Genomic DNA, 17,167 nt, shown 5'->3' with positions numbered 1-17,167 from the left:
GAGATGAAAGCAAATTTTCAATTGTCTGATTTATATACAAGCTTTGATTCGAGCGCGCACACACGTCTGTTGATGTGATCTCAAACAGGTCTGCGCTCGTAAGCGGCGGTGGAGTCATAGGGCGAGCGTCATTAGGGTCAGGACGCTAACAAGCGGGGCTGCGATGAGTAAGACCATCGCATTGTGGAGCCTGTGAGTCTGCATGCCTACTCGGGGCGTGAATCACCGCTTTGAAATGTTTTTGTATCGACCTTTTGAGTAAGGACTTTTTCGCGAGATCGTTTCTACAGGTGGTGGCTCAGGAATTTTGATCCCTAAAGTTGGTGGAGACAAAAAATTTTAAAATAAAAAAGGATCCTCAGTTTTAACACCGACTTCATATTTGATCATTGCGCCAGAGTCAAAACAGAATTCAACTGCGTTCATATTTCAGGTCAACCAAACCGCACTAGTGTTCATTTGCACATCCACCTCTCCAAATGGTCTTTGTTCGTGAATGGTTGTTTGTATTAGCTGGCAACTAGTCCATGGGGTACCCCCACTTCTCTTGCCAAACGTTTTCCTAGGGAGTTGTTTAATAGAGGCGGCTAGGGCACCGCCCCACCACTGAAGGTGTTCGGCGTTCAGTGGCGTGTCAACTTCCGCTCGTCAAACTTCACTCGCCGTCTGCCGCAATTAGGATTAATTCATATCAAGTTTTACATCTCATGCTACCGCTACAATTTTGAAGGTAAGTTGGCTAACATTGGTTAGCCAACTATTTGGTCTTCTGTAGCCTTGACTTTGAACATCTTGCGATCCAAAGATGAAGATTTGGGGGCGAACGTGCAGATAAAACTCACAACAGCAGCAGTGCCGAGAGGAACGAGCTCATTAATTGTACTCGATGGGGGGAAAAAATGAGTGACGCCCGACGTCCCAAAAGAAGGCAAACAAACAAGCGCAGGCCCATTCATTAGCCCCTCTCTTGCTTCACTGAAGACTTGTTTGACATGTTGCACATGAGTGCCCGTGTGAGGGGCAGAGCAGGAAATGTTGCGGCGGCGTCAAGGGAAGGAGGCGGGAAGCATACGTGCAGCTCTTCGTGCCGCAAGGGCGATGTAGGCTAAATAGAGGGGGAGACAGGAAGTGATGCGCCAAGTGGCGTCCTGATAGTTCTTGATTGCAATCAGATTTATGCGCGCTTAACTGAGCTTGTCACCGCCTGACGTTTAGCTCAAATGCTCCAGAGGGGCGCCTGCCGTAGCGTCATTTTGGCCTACTAGATATTAAAACCACGGTCATAAGTGAACAAAATGTACCTCAGTTTGTTTACGATTACAATAAAGATGAGCTAAATGTGAGCATGAGCGGCGGGGCAGGTGTAATTGGGAGCGAGGGCGGGGGGGGGGGGGGGGGGGGGCTGTTCATGGCAATCAAAGGCCGACGTGCAATTAGCTCGGCCGACATGTGGTAGTCATCCGGCTAATAACTTCTATACAATTCATCCCAAATGTTGGACTTTTACACCGTAATCCCCTCATAAACAAGCTTGTTAAAATACAAGGCGTTCAATAAATCCGTCCCCCCGTCGCCTGTCTACACTTAACACGCGCACGATATGAAGCAGAAACAAAGGAAGGTTTTATTTGGGCTTTATTCAAGGAGAATGAAAGGACTGAATGAGGTTTAAATCAAAGTACATGATTTGGTGAGGTCTGAGCCTGAGGACCCGGTGGGGTAGGGTTTGGAACAGCTCGGGTTCATGTAAAGCGGGCAACACGAACCCGAACACTACTTATCCAATCAACCTCGAGCCTACTAACTCTACCGACGCAAATCCGACCAACACTACTGGCCATAACGCTACTAACTAACCGCACCAACCCTAACCCTAGGAAAACTCTCTCTAGAAAGACAGACATAGAAATAGAGCGATCGATACAGAAAGAGATCGAGATAGCAATGACGATAGCGATACACAGAGCGAGAAAGATGCTAAGCGAGAGAAAGATAGATTTAAAGTTAGAGAGACGGATGGAGAGACAGCAAGGTAGACAGAAAGATAACAAGACATCAATAGCAATAGACAAAGAGAAAGACAGAGAGAGATGGCAAGATGGAGATTGAGAGCGAGAGAGAGAGAGCTGGACAGAATGTTCCAGTAGTCTACTTACAATGAAACACCCCAAGGCAAAGCAGAATTGCTCAAAACACAAACGGCGGTCGCACGGTGCCTGGTGGTCAATGTGCAAAACGTTGACAGCACAACGTCGCCAAAGATCCCGTGATACAACGCCGCGTTTTCGACTGGCCGACATATCGGGACGACATCGTCGCCTGCGATTCAAATTGGTGATGGCGGCGAAAACTAGTTGCAGGCGGGCGGCCGGTCGCAGAAGCACGCAAAGCGCGCCGCAGTCTGCTCGGCGAGCTTAAAATAAAGCGAGCGGTAGGTAGCGTCCTGATACGCACATCAGACAGGAAGTGACAGTCGGAGGGAGAGGGAGCGCGCTAATGGGAAGCTCGCTCATCCTCGCTTCCTGGCCAAAGTCCAACTCCTCCATCAGTGGCACTCTGGGAAACGGAGGCTGACGGATACGACTGACGGCAGGGAGAGGAAACCGGGCAGGGAGGCGAGCGTGGCAACCGCAGCCTTATTGATGGGGAATGGAAACCCGGCACAAATGGAGTTGAGGCCAATTTAACCTCGTAAAAAAAGATGGCGCGGGACAGAACGCTCAGATGAGATTCTGTGAGATCAGTTCGTAATGCAAACATAATGTGTGCAACATTAATAACTTCACTAATCATTTCTATATCGTCGCCGTTGGGCAGAAAACCCTGTTTGTCCAAATATAGTCCATTTCATATTTTGTGGCAAAATCGATACAATTTGTCTGTCCCCGCGTGGTCTGCTATTTGTCCACATTATTAACAAAGTTCAATTGCTGAAAATGGCTTGAGAACAAATCTGCTAACTCTTTTTAACGCTCAACTGCCTGAGAAGTGTAAAACTCCACCTCTTCCTTTACAAATTAAAATAAAACATAGATTACAATAACATATAATGCAAATTGAAATAAATACAAACTAAAATACATTCAAATACAAAATTGTTACATTTGAAAAAGTGAGAAAACCATCTTTGGAAAACCCACAAAAACACAATTTCATTCAATTAAGGAGGAACTTGTATATATATGCAAATTTACAAGTTTCAGGAAAGTGTTGGTTAAAAATGTGTTTAGAAAAAATTCATAGTAAGTGTAAAATTGACCACCGTTGTTCTCAAAAACGCGTGAAAAAAAACGACAATTCCTCGACGTCGCCCAAAAAAAATCCAGTCTAACGAGAGACAACAAAGATGGCCGCTGGCTTTGTAACCCGGCAGCAACGGCGAGGGAGCGAGGAGGCACCTCCACGTCCTCCTTTGACAGCCGCCGCCGCGTGATAAAAGCGAGCCCTGGCGGGATTTGAAGTCGGCGCGCCTCAGAAGCTAGTCTCAGCGTACGCCAACTCGAGCCACGCCGAAGGAGACCATAAAACACGAAAAGGTTCTCTCATCTTCTTACGCTAGTCAGCCATTGTTCGCACATTTCCGTCATTATTAAGTCACACCTTCAAACCTTGTTCTGTTGTCAACCTGCCTGGCAGATTTTGTGATGCACGATAGTTACGGAATTGTGTGGCACAATTAATTCTTTAGTGCTCTTCCATTTTTTTTTATTTTTTTTTTACCGTTTATGCATACCATAGGTCAAAATGAGTCTGTGACATGGGTTAAGTTTGACATCTCATGTGGTTTGTCAATTGACTGCAAAAGGCAATAAACGGCAACAGAATTGCAAAATGTTCATTTCCGTGTATTAATAAGTCAACGGCTCTCATCCGGCGCCAAGCAATACAAATGAATACGTTGTCATTGGCGGAAGAAAAAAAATGTGGTTTCAACTGGTTTGGTATTGGTTCTCTCTTATTTACTTCGTTTGAATTACTTTATTTTGCAAATTATATTTCGGTAGCGCCAACTTGTTGCTTCGGCGTGACAGCCTGTTGATGAGAAATCGTCAGAACATTTACATGATGTGCCATCCTCGGCACCCTCGACAATTCGACATGGGAACGGTTTGCTGAAAACAGCCAAAGATCAAAGTAAAGACAAATAAGTCCCGATATTGACTGTTGACCCACGCAGCTGGCACGTGGCGTTTCGTACCGTTTCGGTTGGCGCTCCCATCGCCGTCCAGCTGCCGTTTCTGCGCGCTCCGAAACTCCTTGAGGGAGAGGTAAAGCACCTTTCGCATCAGCCGCTCTTCCGACCACGGGATACCATCGCTGTCGTCCTGCGGAGGGGGAAAAACAACCGGGAGAGGCGTTGACACAACACGCAGGAACATTTGTTTCGGTATTTCTGCGTAAGCCAGACAATGAGTCCATTTATTAGTACATATTGTAGATTGACACACACATTTCCTTCATTGTATACATTCTTTTGTTCATTTATCGCATGCAGCGAAGTATCTAAAGGACACGGAAAGGCTTTTGTTTCTCATGTTGGATCTGCGCTAAGTGTGCCATATCGCAGGCAGCTTGCGGTCGCTTTAAATTGCAGCTTGAAAGAATCTCGAAATAGACGTCCGGAGAGTGGAGGGGGAGGGAGGGGGGGGGGGGGGGGGGGGGGGGGGCTGCCATCTCGTTACGTCGACATCTTGCAGCCATTACTCGGCACTATGTGCGCTGACATTCACCGCCGCCGAGCGCCTGAGTCACGCGTCGCCCGTCGTAAACACGCCTCCGGCCTCCTGCCTGTAATTCCGCTTTGCATTATTCATGATTCGCGCTTTGTTGTCGCTCATTTCCTCAAGTCATTAGGCCGACATCAAACGACAGCAACTACGCCGCATTTCCCTTGTTAACCGCCGGGGACCCAACCCTCGCATCCTCTTCATTTTCCATGCACAAACGCCACGTTCCGGGCCAAGAACACCTCGTCATAATTGTCGATATCAAATTATGAACTAAAAATCTCATCAAGAGCATGTTCGATGCTGATAAATCTTTGATTAATCCCGAACTCACTGACTGCTATATTGCCAGCCATTTCAGAGCATTTTCACTCATCTTTCAAGACGCACAAAATATGTTATACTAGTGTGTGCTTGAAAGAATTTATTTTGAAATTTGTTAATATTTTGGAAAATGTTCACGTATTTTTAAAAATGTTCATTATTTAAAAACAAACAAAAAAATGCAATCATTGTGTCAAATTTACAACATTCACATTAAAAAAAAAAAAATCATTTTTAAATATGGTTATTTAAAAAAAACAAATTCATCTCATTCTTTTAAAAAATAAAAAAGTAAATCATGAAACTACCACTTGGGAAAAAAACAAATCTACAACCATCTTAATATCAAAACATGAGGGGGGGGAAGCACCAGCAAATAGCTCAGTTCCACAATTCAAGTGTGTGTGTCTGTGTGTGCGCAATGTCTTTGTAGAGCCTTCAGCGGCATCGTAGCGCTGGCGTACCTGCCAGCCGCGACACACCCCGACTGGCTCCCATCGGAGCTGGCGGAGTCTCGCTAATGAGCACCGGGGCCTCGTCGCTGCGCCGGTGTGTGTGTGTGTTTAGCACGTGTATGTGTGTTTAGCGTGTTCCGTCACACATACCGAACGCACGCACTCACACACACACACACTCTACCCCCAAACAGTGAATGTGTCTAAGAGCACAGAGCGTTTGTAGCGTGTGTGGGTGAAAGTGAGACGAGCACGTGTCTATCTTTTCGGTATGAACACTAATGACTTTCTGATATTTATGTTCTCCTACTTTGTGAAGGAAACCGATACCTTTCTGAATTTTCTGTTCCCCTCACATAAGATAATGTGTCACTTTATGATATCGGTGTTCACCTTTCAGGCGTGAACACAAGATGACGTTTAAATATTGGTTTTCCTCCTTACGTATGAAAGCTGACAAGTTTCCGGTATGTTCTACTTGGGTAAGAAAATGAATGACTCTGACTCCTCGTGTGTGACAACCGATGACTATCTGATATCAAAGTTCTTCTTGTGTCAAAAAATAAGACTTTCCCATCTTCAGGTTCAAATTAGGTAAGAAAGCGGATGACGTTCTGAAATTTATGTTCACCTTCTCAGGTCGGAAAACTCATGATTGTGACATTTATGTGCAAGTATTCAAGAGATGACTTCAAGTAGCATGACTTCTCTTGTATTTATGACGACTTTCCGACACCTACATTTTCCTTTTATTGACTTTGCACAAACTAACATCATCTGCGACGCTAATGTCACATTTCCTCGCAAAGACAGACCGTGTGTGTGTGTGTGTGTGTGTGCGTGCGTGCGTGCGTGCACGCAACCCGTCTAGGCTAAAAATAACCCAGCGCTGCACCGCTTCCTCCTACTCTTGCGGATGTCACAGCGCGGGAATGTGAGTTGCGTGCCAACCGTGATGCGCTCTTCAAAAAAGAAAAAAATATTCAAACAAAAACTCCAAATGTGTTATGCTAACATACGTTTCCATTCAGGTGAGATGGCTACAAAAAAACAAAAACCGCCCAAAAACAAACAAACTAGTAAACGGAAGCGGGGGAAATGTTTTAACGAACGTCCGGCTTCTTTGTACGCAGTCGTCGTTTCTCTCGTCGGCTATTAGCCGCTTCCTTCCTGCTTTTCCCATCTCCGCCGACACACGCGGCCCAGATGAGCGGCGGCGAGGGCGTGTTGATCGTTAGCGCTGCGTTGTTAGCCATTATTTCAATACCGTTGAGGTCACCGCCGCGTTTTCTTGCGGAGGAAATAAAAAGGTGGCGCACAACAAAATGTTTCAAGTGTCGCCTGTCGCGGAGCAGAGAAAACGCATGCAAATTGCGGGGACAAAAAGAGACGAGTTTGGCAGCCTCTTCACAGAGCTCCCGCGAGTGACGGATGCTAATTTGGAGCATCGGCGTCAGACAAAGAAATACCGTCCGTGAGTGAGAAACTTCGAGTCCCTCGGAAACTGCAGGTCAAGACAGAGATGGAAACAAAATGCCAACAAATTCAGATGAAAGGAGGACTAAATGAAACAAAGAATATCATAGCAATTCCTACAGCTACATTCCCGAACTTTGGTCTTCGAGCGAGACATTTCAAGTCCCTCAAAAACAGAACGAGAAGGCGACTAACCAAACAAAACTACAAAACTAAAAAAAATCTCAAGATACAGCAATCCCTCATTCACCTATTCCCAAAATTGCAGGAAATCCAAAGTCCCTCAGAAACTGGAGGAGCATTCTGAAGTCCTGCATGCCCTCGTGTATCATGGGGGTCGCGGGGCTTGGGATCTGAAAGACCCCTGCAAGAGGTGAAACCCACAAACTAGCCACCACATGATTTGATCGTTTACATTTGAAAGGTGTTTGAACCTCCCCGGACTCTTATTAATCTTTCCCACACTTCTATTAGCCTTTACCATACTATACTCTAACACACCTTTTAAACTCTTGAACATACAATTATGCACAGTACTACTGCACACTAGGGACATTTTATTGTTTGTAATATGTTTTAATGATATATATATATATATTTTTTTTGGGTTTTAATGTTTTAGGTTGAGAAGCGTTTTATTTTGATTTATTAATCCCACCGCACTTCCGTTGCACAGCCGGGTTCACGACCTTTGTCCTACGTGCTGCTTCTCCTGTCCTTCCCTCACAGGGTGGAGCACTACTGCCCCCTGCAACACTCCTATTTAATGTTTCATTGTTCTATCAGAATCAGAATCATCTTTATTTGCCAAGTATGTCCGAAAAACACACAGGGACTTTATCTCCGGTTTTCTCATCCTGTTTACAATGAGTGCTTTATCTTTTGTCTTTGTTTCTCTCCCCCCTCTAGAAACTTTGTTCTGTTCAACTGATCCGACTCTGATGTTCAATAAATGTCAATTATAATACGAAGAAAGCACAGCGGAACCTTAAAAACTCCACTGTGACACAGTAAAACTGTTCCGGCATAAAAGCGATACAGATCTTCCATTCTGCTTCAACCAACAGCCGAACAGGACAAAAAAAATATTTTAAAAAATATATATTTTAAAAAGAGAAGCAATTATTTTACCAAAAAATAAATCACAACATACACTCAAAATCCCATGAAGCAGCAAATTATGTGCAATATGAATATGAAGAAAAACAAAAACAATGCACTGAACCCGCAATAGGTGAACTGCGATATAGCGAAGGAACACTGTATTCCGAAGGCAGGACAAAATGCAGGACTCTCTCTCTAAAGTTTAGAGAGAGAGTAAGGAGTGGAAATAGGTTAGATACATGAGTTTAGAGTCTAAACCATCACAGCAGATAATAGTACCCCCTAGAAATCAATCCCCAAAATTCAGTCCACGAGCGAGAAATTTCAAGTCCTCCACAGAAACTGTTAATACCTAGAGATGCACACACCCATGCAGAATGCATATGCTACATACTCAACTGCAACAAGCGCTCCTGCAAGAACAAGGGCGGGGGGGGGGGGGGGGGGGGGGCCAGCAGGAAGGCCGAAACAGGAAACAAGCGTAACCTCGTTAGTCTCGTGTCTTGACAGGAAGAGCCTGCGGGCTAGCAGACAGCAGCCTGGTCGCTGTTAGTATGGAAGCCAGCTAGCCGCTTTTTGAAGGAAGACGCCTCCGGGGCGACTTAGCCTCGGATGGTCGGACTCGAGGTTTACATGTGGACTCGGGTTCGGTTCAGGGTGTAAACAATCAGACAAACAGTTCCCAGGTGTCTTCGCGGTTTCCGCAAAATACCCCAAAGATACGGCACACAGAGTTTTGAACCCTAGTTTTTGAGCCTCGCCGAAATCAATGGAATTACTTCTTTATAAAGTAAAATTATATCGCTCTTTTCCTGATTAAAAACAAATTGCATTTTGTATTCAGGACGCAGGAACAGATTAATGGCATTTCCATTCATTTCAACAGGGCAGCAGCTCAGACTCCAGCTCCGGTTGGCCATTTTCCACAAGCCTAACGCCTTCCCCACGCTCCTTGCGAGTGCTTTCATTTTGAATTTTGTTCGTCCAAGTCATTTTCCAAGTCCAGTTGCCAACCTTTGCAGATTACCATGACAACAACTATTTTTATTTTTTTATTTTTTTTTTATTGAAATTGCAACAGAGTTAAAAACAATTACAATCGTTAGCCTAATAGCAAATTTGCCCAACGATCGCGTGCGCGGCTGCGACAGAAGGCGCATCGGCGACTGTGGCCGTAGATCTACGATACCGCTGCGCCTTCCTAAGCCAATTCACATGACGATCACAACTATCGCTTGTTGTGAGCTGCTTTCAGTGAGTGTTGTCAGTGTGTGAATTGCTTCTTTGTGCCCGCCAGAGAGCGTTGACCTTACATGGTCTGTACAAGCTATTCAGTGATTGCGCCGGTCGGCGTGGAAGCCCCCGCAGCTCTGCCGCCGCACCAACTCGCACAAAGCTCTCACGGCATGCTGGAGAAACGAGCCTTGTGGGAGTTCATGGTACCATCGCAAAGATATCAACAGCGTCAACTTTGTTGGCTGCAGGGATGAAACGGTTTGCCCGATTAACCGCGCATTGCTAACAGATTTAGCATGGAGAGGAGAAAGATGCAGCTCAGACAAAGAAGATAGAGACGAAATGGTGCATCAGCGATAAAGTATCAGTGTCAAATGTCTAATTGCTGTTACTACCGTATCTACTGTGGAGAAGGAGAAGAAGAAGAAAGTCAAAGAAAAAAAGCCCCTCTAAGGTTTGTGATAAACTGTGCTAAACGTCTGGCACCTCGCCATTTAAAATTTGAATGACCGTTAGTTACATATTTAGTGAAGAGAAGACGCCACGCAAAGATGAAGGAAGAAACAGTTTAAGGTTTAATGACAAACTGGGCTTAAGTTTAAGGCGGTTTCAAATTCCAATTATCTTTACTACCGTAATTAGCGTCTCTGAGAGTGGTAGTTTTCTTTCGTCTTTTCCCATCCGGTGCATACCGCCAACAGAGATGACGGGAACTCAAGTCAGACGCAGGAATGAAACGAGTATTGCTGTTTCCATTGTAATGACCGTTACCACCGAATTTTGTGTCTTGGATGCAAACTATTGAAGACGAAGGAGATGAAATCAATGGAAATTATCGTTAATGTATTTAGCATCTCAGCGAGTAGTAGCCGCTTTTTGGCTCGTTAGCACACAAAAGGACACATGGCAGAAGTGATGACGCCATTTTTTTACAGTTTTGGTTTTGGAGATGGAAATTGATCAGATAAGGAAAAAAAGAAAAGACAAGACAATAAAAGCCACAGTGAGGCGAGGCAATATGTCCGACCTTTCTGAGTCATCGATCCGATCGCAATCACTTGAGATAATGAGCACATTTCTTTTGTGCATGGGAACTCAAAATATGCGTAGGTTGGGCTGGGTGACGCAAGCCCGTCCACAGAAAAAGTCCAAGCAGAGTTCGAGGGTCAGGGGCGAGCAGGTGGCTGACCGGGGTCAAAGTTGACCTTCCCAGGGCGGGCCTCAAAAGCCACTCTTCCTCCAAAGGACCTGTCAATCACACTTGCGGGTTTACCATGCCCTGCGGCCTCCTGGGATCCATCCAGCATCCCTAAAACGCCGCTGCCCCCTCCAAACGAAGCCTGATACGAGGCTGGGGGCCTCTTTGAATGACAAAGCGCGGAGGAGGACCAATGCAAAGAAAGGACGAGAGAAAAAAAGAAAAAAGGCTCCTTTCAATCGGGGAGCCGCATACTCCTCGTTCAGGTTCGCGACGTCGGCTTCTGGCGGTGGCTGAAGGCGCTTCCCCCGAAGCCGGCGGTCGCGCGCACGCCGGCGATACGCGCCAATCTTCATCCATCACCGCCCGGCGCTGCAAAATAAACAATCGCGCCGCTGATCAATCACTGTCTGTTTAATGCCGCGCACATCCCAGGCGGGACAGGTTTAAGGCGGCGGCGAGGGCCACGATATGCAAAGTGGACGCATATTTATTGTCGCTTGAATAAAATAACGCACGTACGGTGCACGCTCACCGCTGCGGGAAGAGGAAAGAGGGATGATCACCACAGAAAAGCGACGATAACCATAGAGAAGAGTGACGATAACTGTAAAGAGACTGAGCATCAAAAGGACGAACTCCGATTGCTTTTTTTTGGGTGTGATTCCAGAACAGGAGGTTGTCAGTGACGACATCAACGAGACGGGCTATATCATGTGCCGCTTGGTTCATCCGGCCATCATTTCATCCCGCCGTGGGCGGAGCTCCCGTTAATCCTTCTCTCCGTGCTAAACCTGCAAACGTTCCACTGGACTGAGACAAACGTCAAAAACGTCCGCGTGCGCGGTGGGCAACTGTGTTGCGCTTGGAGTGCAACATATAGGTTTGAAATCCTTCGGAGGACAAAGACGCACACACGCACGTGCGCACACACAGACTAGAGCTAGCTCGCAATAAGACAATATATTGACATTTTGCCAACAATATAAATGATATCGAGATACAGTAAAAATGCGAAAATCAATATGTTGGAATACCATCTGCAATAAACCCCAATGTGAACAAAACACTTTCACAATCCGACATCACAATAATTTACCTACAACCGCAATGGTATTTGGTATTCGTGATACAGCAAATGTGCGGTAATCAATAAGTTGGTGGAAAACCATGTGATACGTCACAATAGCCATGCGACTGAAGAAACGTTACAATCTGATATCGCAATCTTTTACCAACAAAATCAACGGTATTGCGACGCAGCGAATGACACTTAATATCTCGATAGAAAACCACCTGATACTTTCTAATACCCATGTTACCAAAAAAAATGACTAATTCGACATTGCACTATTTAACCAACGATATCAGCGGTATTACGAGACAGCGAAGGCGCAACAATGATCGTGTTGCTTGAAAACCATCTACCATACACCCCGATATTGAACCAAAGTAAATTTACCATCCGTTATCTCAACGGTTTTCCAAGAATGACAGTGCAATCACGATACAGCAAATGCGCAAGAATATAATGGTAGAAAACCATCCGATACGTCAAAATATCCATGAAGCCAATAAAAATTTACAATCCAATATTGCAATCCTTTACCAACGATGGTGTCATCGCAATACAGCAAATGAATGATAATCAATGTTATTAAAAAAGAAACTGATAGATCAAAATATCCATGATATATTACTGACACGACATCCATGAAACTGGCGGAAACTAACGATACGCCACCAATTTGATATTCTGCCAACGATACCAGTAGTATGATGTTACAGTGAATGCTCGATAAATCCATCCAGTGAAGTGGTTCCTGCGCAAATCATGTACGATAAATCATAGCCATGTAACCGAAGAAAATCAGCAATCCGATATCACAATAGTTTCACTACAATATCAGTGCTACTCCGATACAGCGATTAAGCAATAATCGATATCTTAAAAGCAAAAGCAAATCATGCACCTACCACACACACACACATCACGATATCTATGTAACTAACTAACTAACTAAATATTTATATATATATATATATATATATATATATATATATATATATAGGCTTTACACGATCAGGATTTTTGGGCCGATCGCCGAGTTGAAAAAAAAAAACGATAAGATGGAGGAATGTGTCCATCTAAATGACCTGTGACTGTATATACTTGTGTACTTAATTGCTCAAAAAAATTATATTTACAATAAATGTATCTTTGTTCCTCTATTTATGCCATTGAGGCATAGTGACAGACAGAACAAATGATAAATGGTCTTCTATTAGATGGCAGGAAGTAAATCCAGGAATTAATGTATCCACTTTTTGTGACATTTTTGTTTGTTGGCGTTTCCATGAGATTTTTCAATTATAAAATATGTTCCTTGGCTCCATAAAGTTTGGAAATCACTGCTGTAGTCAGATCGTGCATTCTACTCAGTCAGGTCAAACCAACATTACATGACAGAAATAATGGGTGCGAACTTACTGTAATTAAATGACTTTATTTTTAATTAAATTACTTCACCCACACCGAAACTTTAGAGCACGATTCGACAGAACGGTGCCATATTTATGTCCAACCGTTTGTGGTACCACTCAGCTTGCTAGGCTACATAACGTTTTGTTGGCTGCTTGCGAGCCGTATCGTATTAAAAGTACGTGAACATACCTCAAGCAAGCCTTAAACCAACGTCCTCTCCTTTCCTGAGCATGGGTGACCACCAACACACGGTTTTCCCCATTTTGTCCTTATAATCCAAAATCGGTGCGTCCCACTCTTGTCGTCGCCACGGTGACGTGTATCCGGTCGCATTTGAGTTGACAAGATAAAGCCCAATGATCGTAAAAAAAAAAAAAAAAAGGAATGCGATGGTATCAGAATACAAGATTTTATTGCTGTAGTCTGACAATCTTGAAAGAGCAAATTTGTCTTGTAGTCTGATCCGGCATTACGTGTTGTCTGTTCCACACCGCCGAAGTTTTTTTATTTTATTTTATTTTTTTTAAATAACTTTATTGGCCGTCAGATATTTTCAATACTACGTCAAAAGACACGCGACAAGGCTAAAAATAAAACTAGCTTTTGGACTCAAATATACTGTACACGATGGCGACGCGGAGTAAATGTCTTTTGCGGAGCCGATCAGATCGACGAATTATGACGTTAAAGCCGATCAGCCGATCAGCATAAAATGCTAAATATCGGCCGATATCGATCAGCCCGATAAAATCGGTGTAAAGTCTAATATAAATAAAATACAATAATATTTTAGATAAGATGACAAGGATAAAACTGACGAAAACTCACGACACGACACCAATTCGATATTTTACCAATGATACCAGTAGTATCACGATACGATTGCTCAATAAAGCCTGAACAATGAATCGCTCGATTACTGCGCAAATGTTGCACGATACATCATGGTATCCACGTAACTGGAGGCAACTCACACAACGGCAATAGTATCGCGATACGGCAAAATCAGCCGCCGAGCGCGTCAAGCAAACAAAATATTGAATATGAAATCATCATTTATAGCCAATACCCAAACCAGCGTGTGACACGAATTACACATGTACTATGCTACTTATTCCAATTGAAAGCAGTACACCGCAATGGAGCTAAGCTATCGCGTTATAACCCCCCCCCCCCCGAAGCATGTGGAAGGGCTCTAGATCTGACAGAGCTGTACAGATGTATTTATATATATTTCGAGAGAGCCGATGACAGCTCGGGGAATTCGCTAGCGTCTGTTTATTTCATTCATCTGCGACCTGGAGGAGGAGTGACCCTGCCCAAACGCTACCGTGTGCACTAATCTGTTTTTGTTGGATTTAAATTCCCCCACCCCTCCCCCAACTCTTGAGAGAGGCAGGCAGGCATTTGACATTGTGTCCAGATGAAATAACTCCTGTCAGTTTAAGCCTGACGGCTGTTACAAATGGGAGGATGAGAGGCGGGAAAAAATAAAAATGCAAATAGAAATTGACAGCAGCCAAACACAAAAAAGGTACACTGTTGAACAGCTCTGAAACATATTACTTTGGCATACTAATATTGTGGTAATGCCTTTGCCTAAATGGCATCAGATGTGCTCAAAAATACTCGATTTCCAGAAGTACCACTTTGGGCTACATTTTAAAGCAGAACAAAACAAACTACTGGATGCCGTCCAATGCTGTTAAGGTCTTCCCATCTGAATCCAACTACACAGCTCCAATTTTTACCCCAAATTTGGCAAGAGAAGAGGGATTCAGTGCCACAGCCCCGCATATTTTAACGGACTCTTTAGGCTTCCCCCAATCAAGAGAACGCCCAAAATGTTACAAACTCGGAGTGGGAATCGTCAAGTCGGCTCATGATACGATGCCATTGCAGGATTTTGCAGTGATAGCAATGCTATCGCGATACAGTGACAGTGTGATAATCGATATACTGGAAGAAAATCACAAATACATGACTATGAAACTGAAACAAATATTTGACTGTTCTGTACGATCAATCGCAACAGCCATGTTACAAAGGTAAACTCACAATACGATACCATCCCAACATTTTGCCAAAGACACCAACCGTATCACAACGCAGCGATCGCAAGACGTATGTGAAAATATGCTAATGAAGAAATTGGAAGAAAACCAGGTGCCACAATGTGACGAGAGAAGCGGGATTCTGCCTCATGCACTTTACCACCCAGAGGGAGGCACCTTTCCCGTGCCTTTGCCAGACCACGTGTGAGAACAGCGCGGCTCTCTTCATAAAAAAATTCTAAATAAACAACACCCCAGAGCCAAAGTACAGCGAAATGCACACATAAAGGCACCCATGCATGACTGCAATATCCATACACACCTTCCCAGGAAATAACATGTAAGGTGTTTAATTACCGCTGTTCCCCCCCAATGGCGCTTATAGATGCTCATAAAAAGGTGCCGTTTAATTGATTTAAGACGACCAAACTGTTCGCGCACAAACGCATGCTTGTGTTAGCGCGGCGCGAAACCATCGCTCATTTTATTCCTCCTCCACCGCCGGGTAAAATGAGAGGAAGAGTGGCGTGATTGGTACTTGTAATCATTATTGTGTCGCTTAAAAGGTGGGGGGGGGGGTTACAATTGTGAAAGACAATCATACTCTTCCTTGCTGCACTCATTTAGATACTCCATTGGATTTCCACTTTTCCAGATTACCAAAATTTGAGAGCTGCTGTTCCACCTCCGTTACTTCCTCGGATCATACTGCGCCATTTCGTGCACTAGTGGCCGAGCTCTCGTCGAGATGCATCTTTCCTTGATACGCCGCCATCCGATTTGCAGTTTTCCAGATTACCAAAACTGGACTGCTGCCATTCCACTCCGATACTACTTTGGATCATATTGCGTCGTTTAACACCCTCCTCAACAAGTTCTAATTAAGACACTGCTTTCCTGGATATGCCACCATTCGTATTTACAGTTTTCTTCCGATTACCAAAGCTGGGCAAACACTGTACGAATTCAGGCAAATTTTTCACATGGAACACCGACATGGAGGGGAAGAGCAGCCTTAATGAGCAGGGGGAAAGGGACTTGCATTAAAAAGTCGACTCAAAAGTTTCCTTGTTGGAAAAGCTCAGTCTCAGCGCTGTAGGCTGCCAGGGGATTACCCATAATGCAACAATTTCAAATTTGCATCCCGTTATGCTACTTGAGTCTGCAACTCTCATGAAGGTATGCCGCACTGCTTTGACTGTGATCATCATCATCATCATTATTATTGCTAGTCCCAGCAGTAGTCGCCCTGATAGTTTTATCGCTTTTATTATTTTTATTGCCATAAATCGATACAGGACCTCCCCTCTGGCATCGGGTGATTTCCTGCCATGCGAGTAAATGGTCCTAATGTACGTCAAGTCCGCCAGTCTCCATCTGGCGCCAACGCGCCGTCAAGAGGGGGGGAGCTTGGGGAAGGAAGCTGCCAAGTGAGGTCACCGTAAACTGCTCCCCTTCAACTGCCTCAGAGATAAGAAAGTGGAAACATATGGGAGAAGATACTCTGGCAAATTTTTTTTTTTTTTAAAGACTGGAAATCCGCCTTCATCCTATCAAAGCCATGATACTGCCACGCTTTTGGGGGAGGGCGGAGGAGATTTGGGAGTTGTGAAGGGGATGAATGAAGGAGGCTGTGAAGTCAAAGCGTCCGAGCAGTTTGTTGAATAAACTCCATTTTTGACACAGATGAATTAAGTGTTAAATCGGGAGAAAAAAAATAATAAGCACTTTCTAAAGGCTACTTTTGGACCTCAAAATTCAAGTCTTGGCATCAGCTCACCGGGTAAGAACACCAAATACTGGACTGCTCATGGGTGGCATTTCTCCTACAAATTTGGTGGGGAAAAAAAAGAAAGCAGAATGCGGTCTGGAACAATTCATGTGATTTAATCAAATGCTCCAGTAGCTCAAATGTGGCTTTTCTACTCCAAATGTGGCAAGAGAAGCAAGTCACCAGACGAGGAGTGACCACAAAATTTAAGTCTCGGTATCATATAACTGTTTTGTTTTTTAGTCCAGGAAATGGTTAGTTAGTAGTGGGGAAGAAAGGGAAGGAATATGAAGTGGGTAAAATTTGGCGTGAGACGCGGGATTCAATGTCTTAATTC

General features: G+C 44.3%; 1 protein-coding gene across 1 annotated transcript in view; it reads right to left on the bottom strand.

The window, feature by feature from the left end:
• jarid2b (jumonji and AT-rich interaction domain containing 2b) overlaps nt 1-17,167 on the bottom strand; it is a 71,196-nt gene that overhangs the window by 31,709 nt on the left and 22,320 nt on the right. Inside the window, exon 2 of the mRNA XM_061665162.1 lies at nt 4,199-4,325. Within this exon, the coding sequence (XP_061521146.1) occupies nt 4,199-4,325 (127 nt within the window). The remainder of the gene's footprint in view (nt 1-4,198; nt 4,326-17,167) is intronic.

This window comes from Phycodurus eques, chromosome 20, assembly GCF_024500275.1.
Source record: "Phycodurus eques isolate BA_2022a chromosome 20, UOR_Pequ_1.1, whole genome shotgun sequence".
In the NCBI taxonomy this organism is placed as follows: Eukaryota; Metazoa; Chordata; class Actinopteri; order Syngnathiformes; family Syngnathidae; genus Phycodurus; species Phycodurus eques.
Note: the sequence above shows the minus strand (reverse complement) of the source record. Positions and strands in the feature narration are given on the sequence as shown.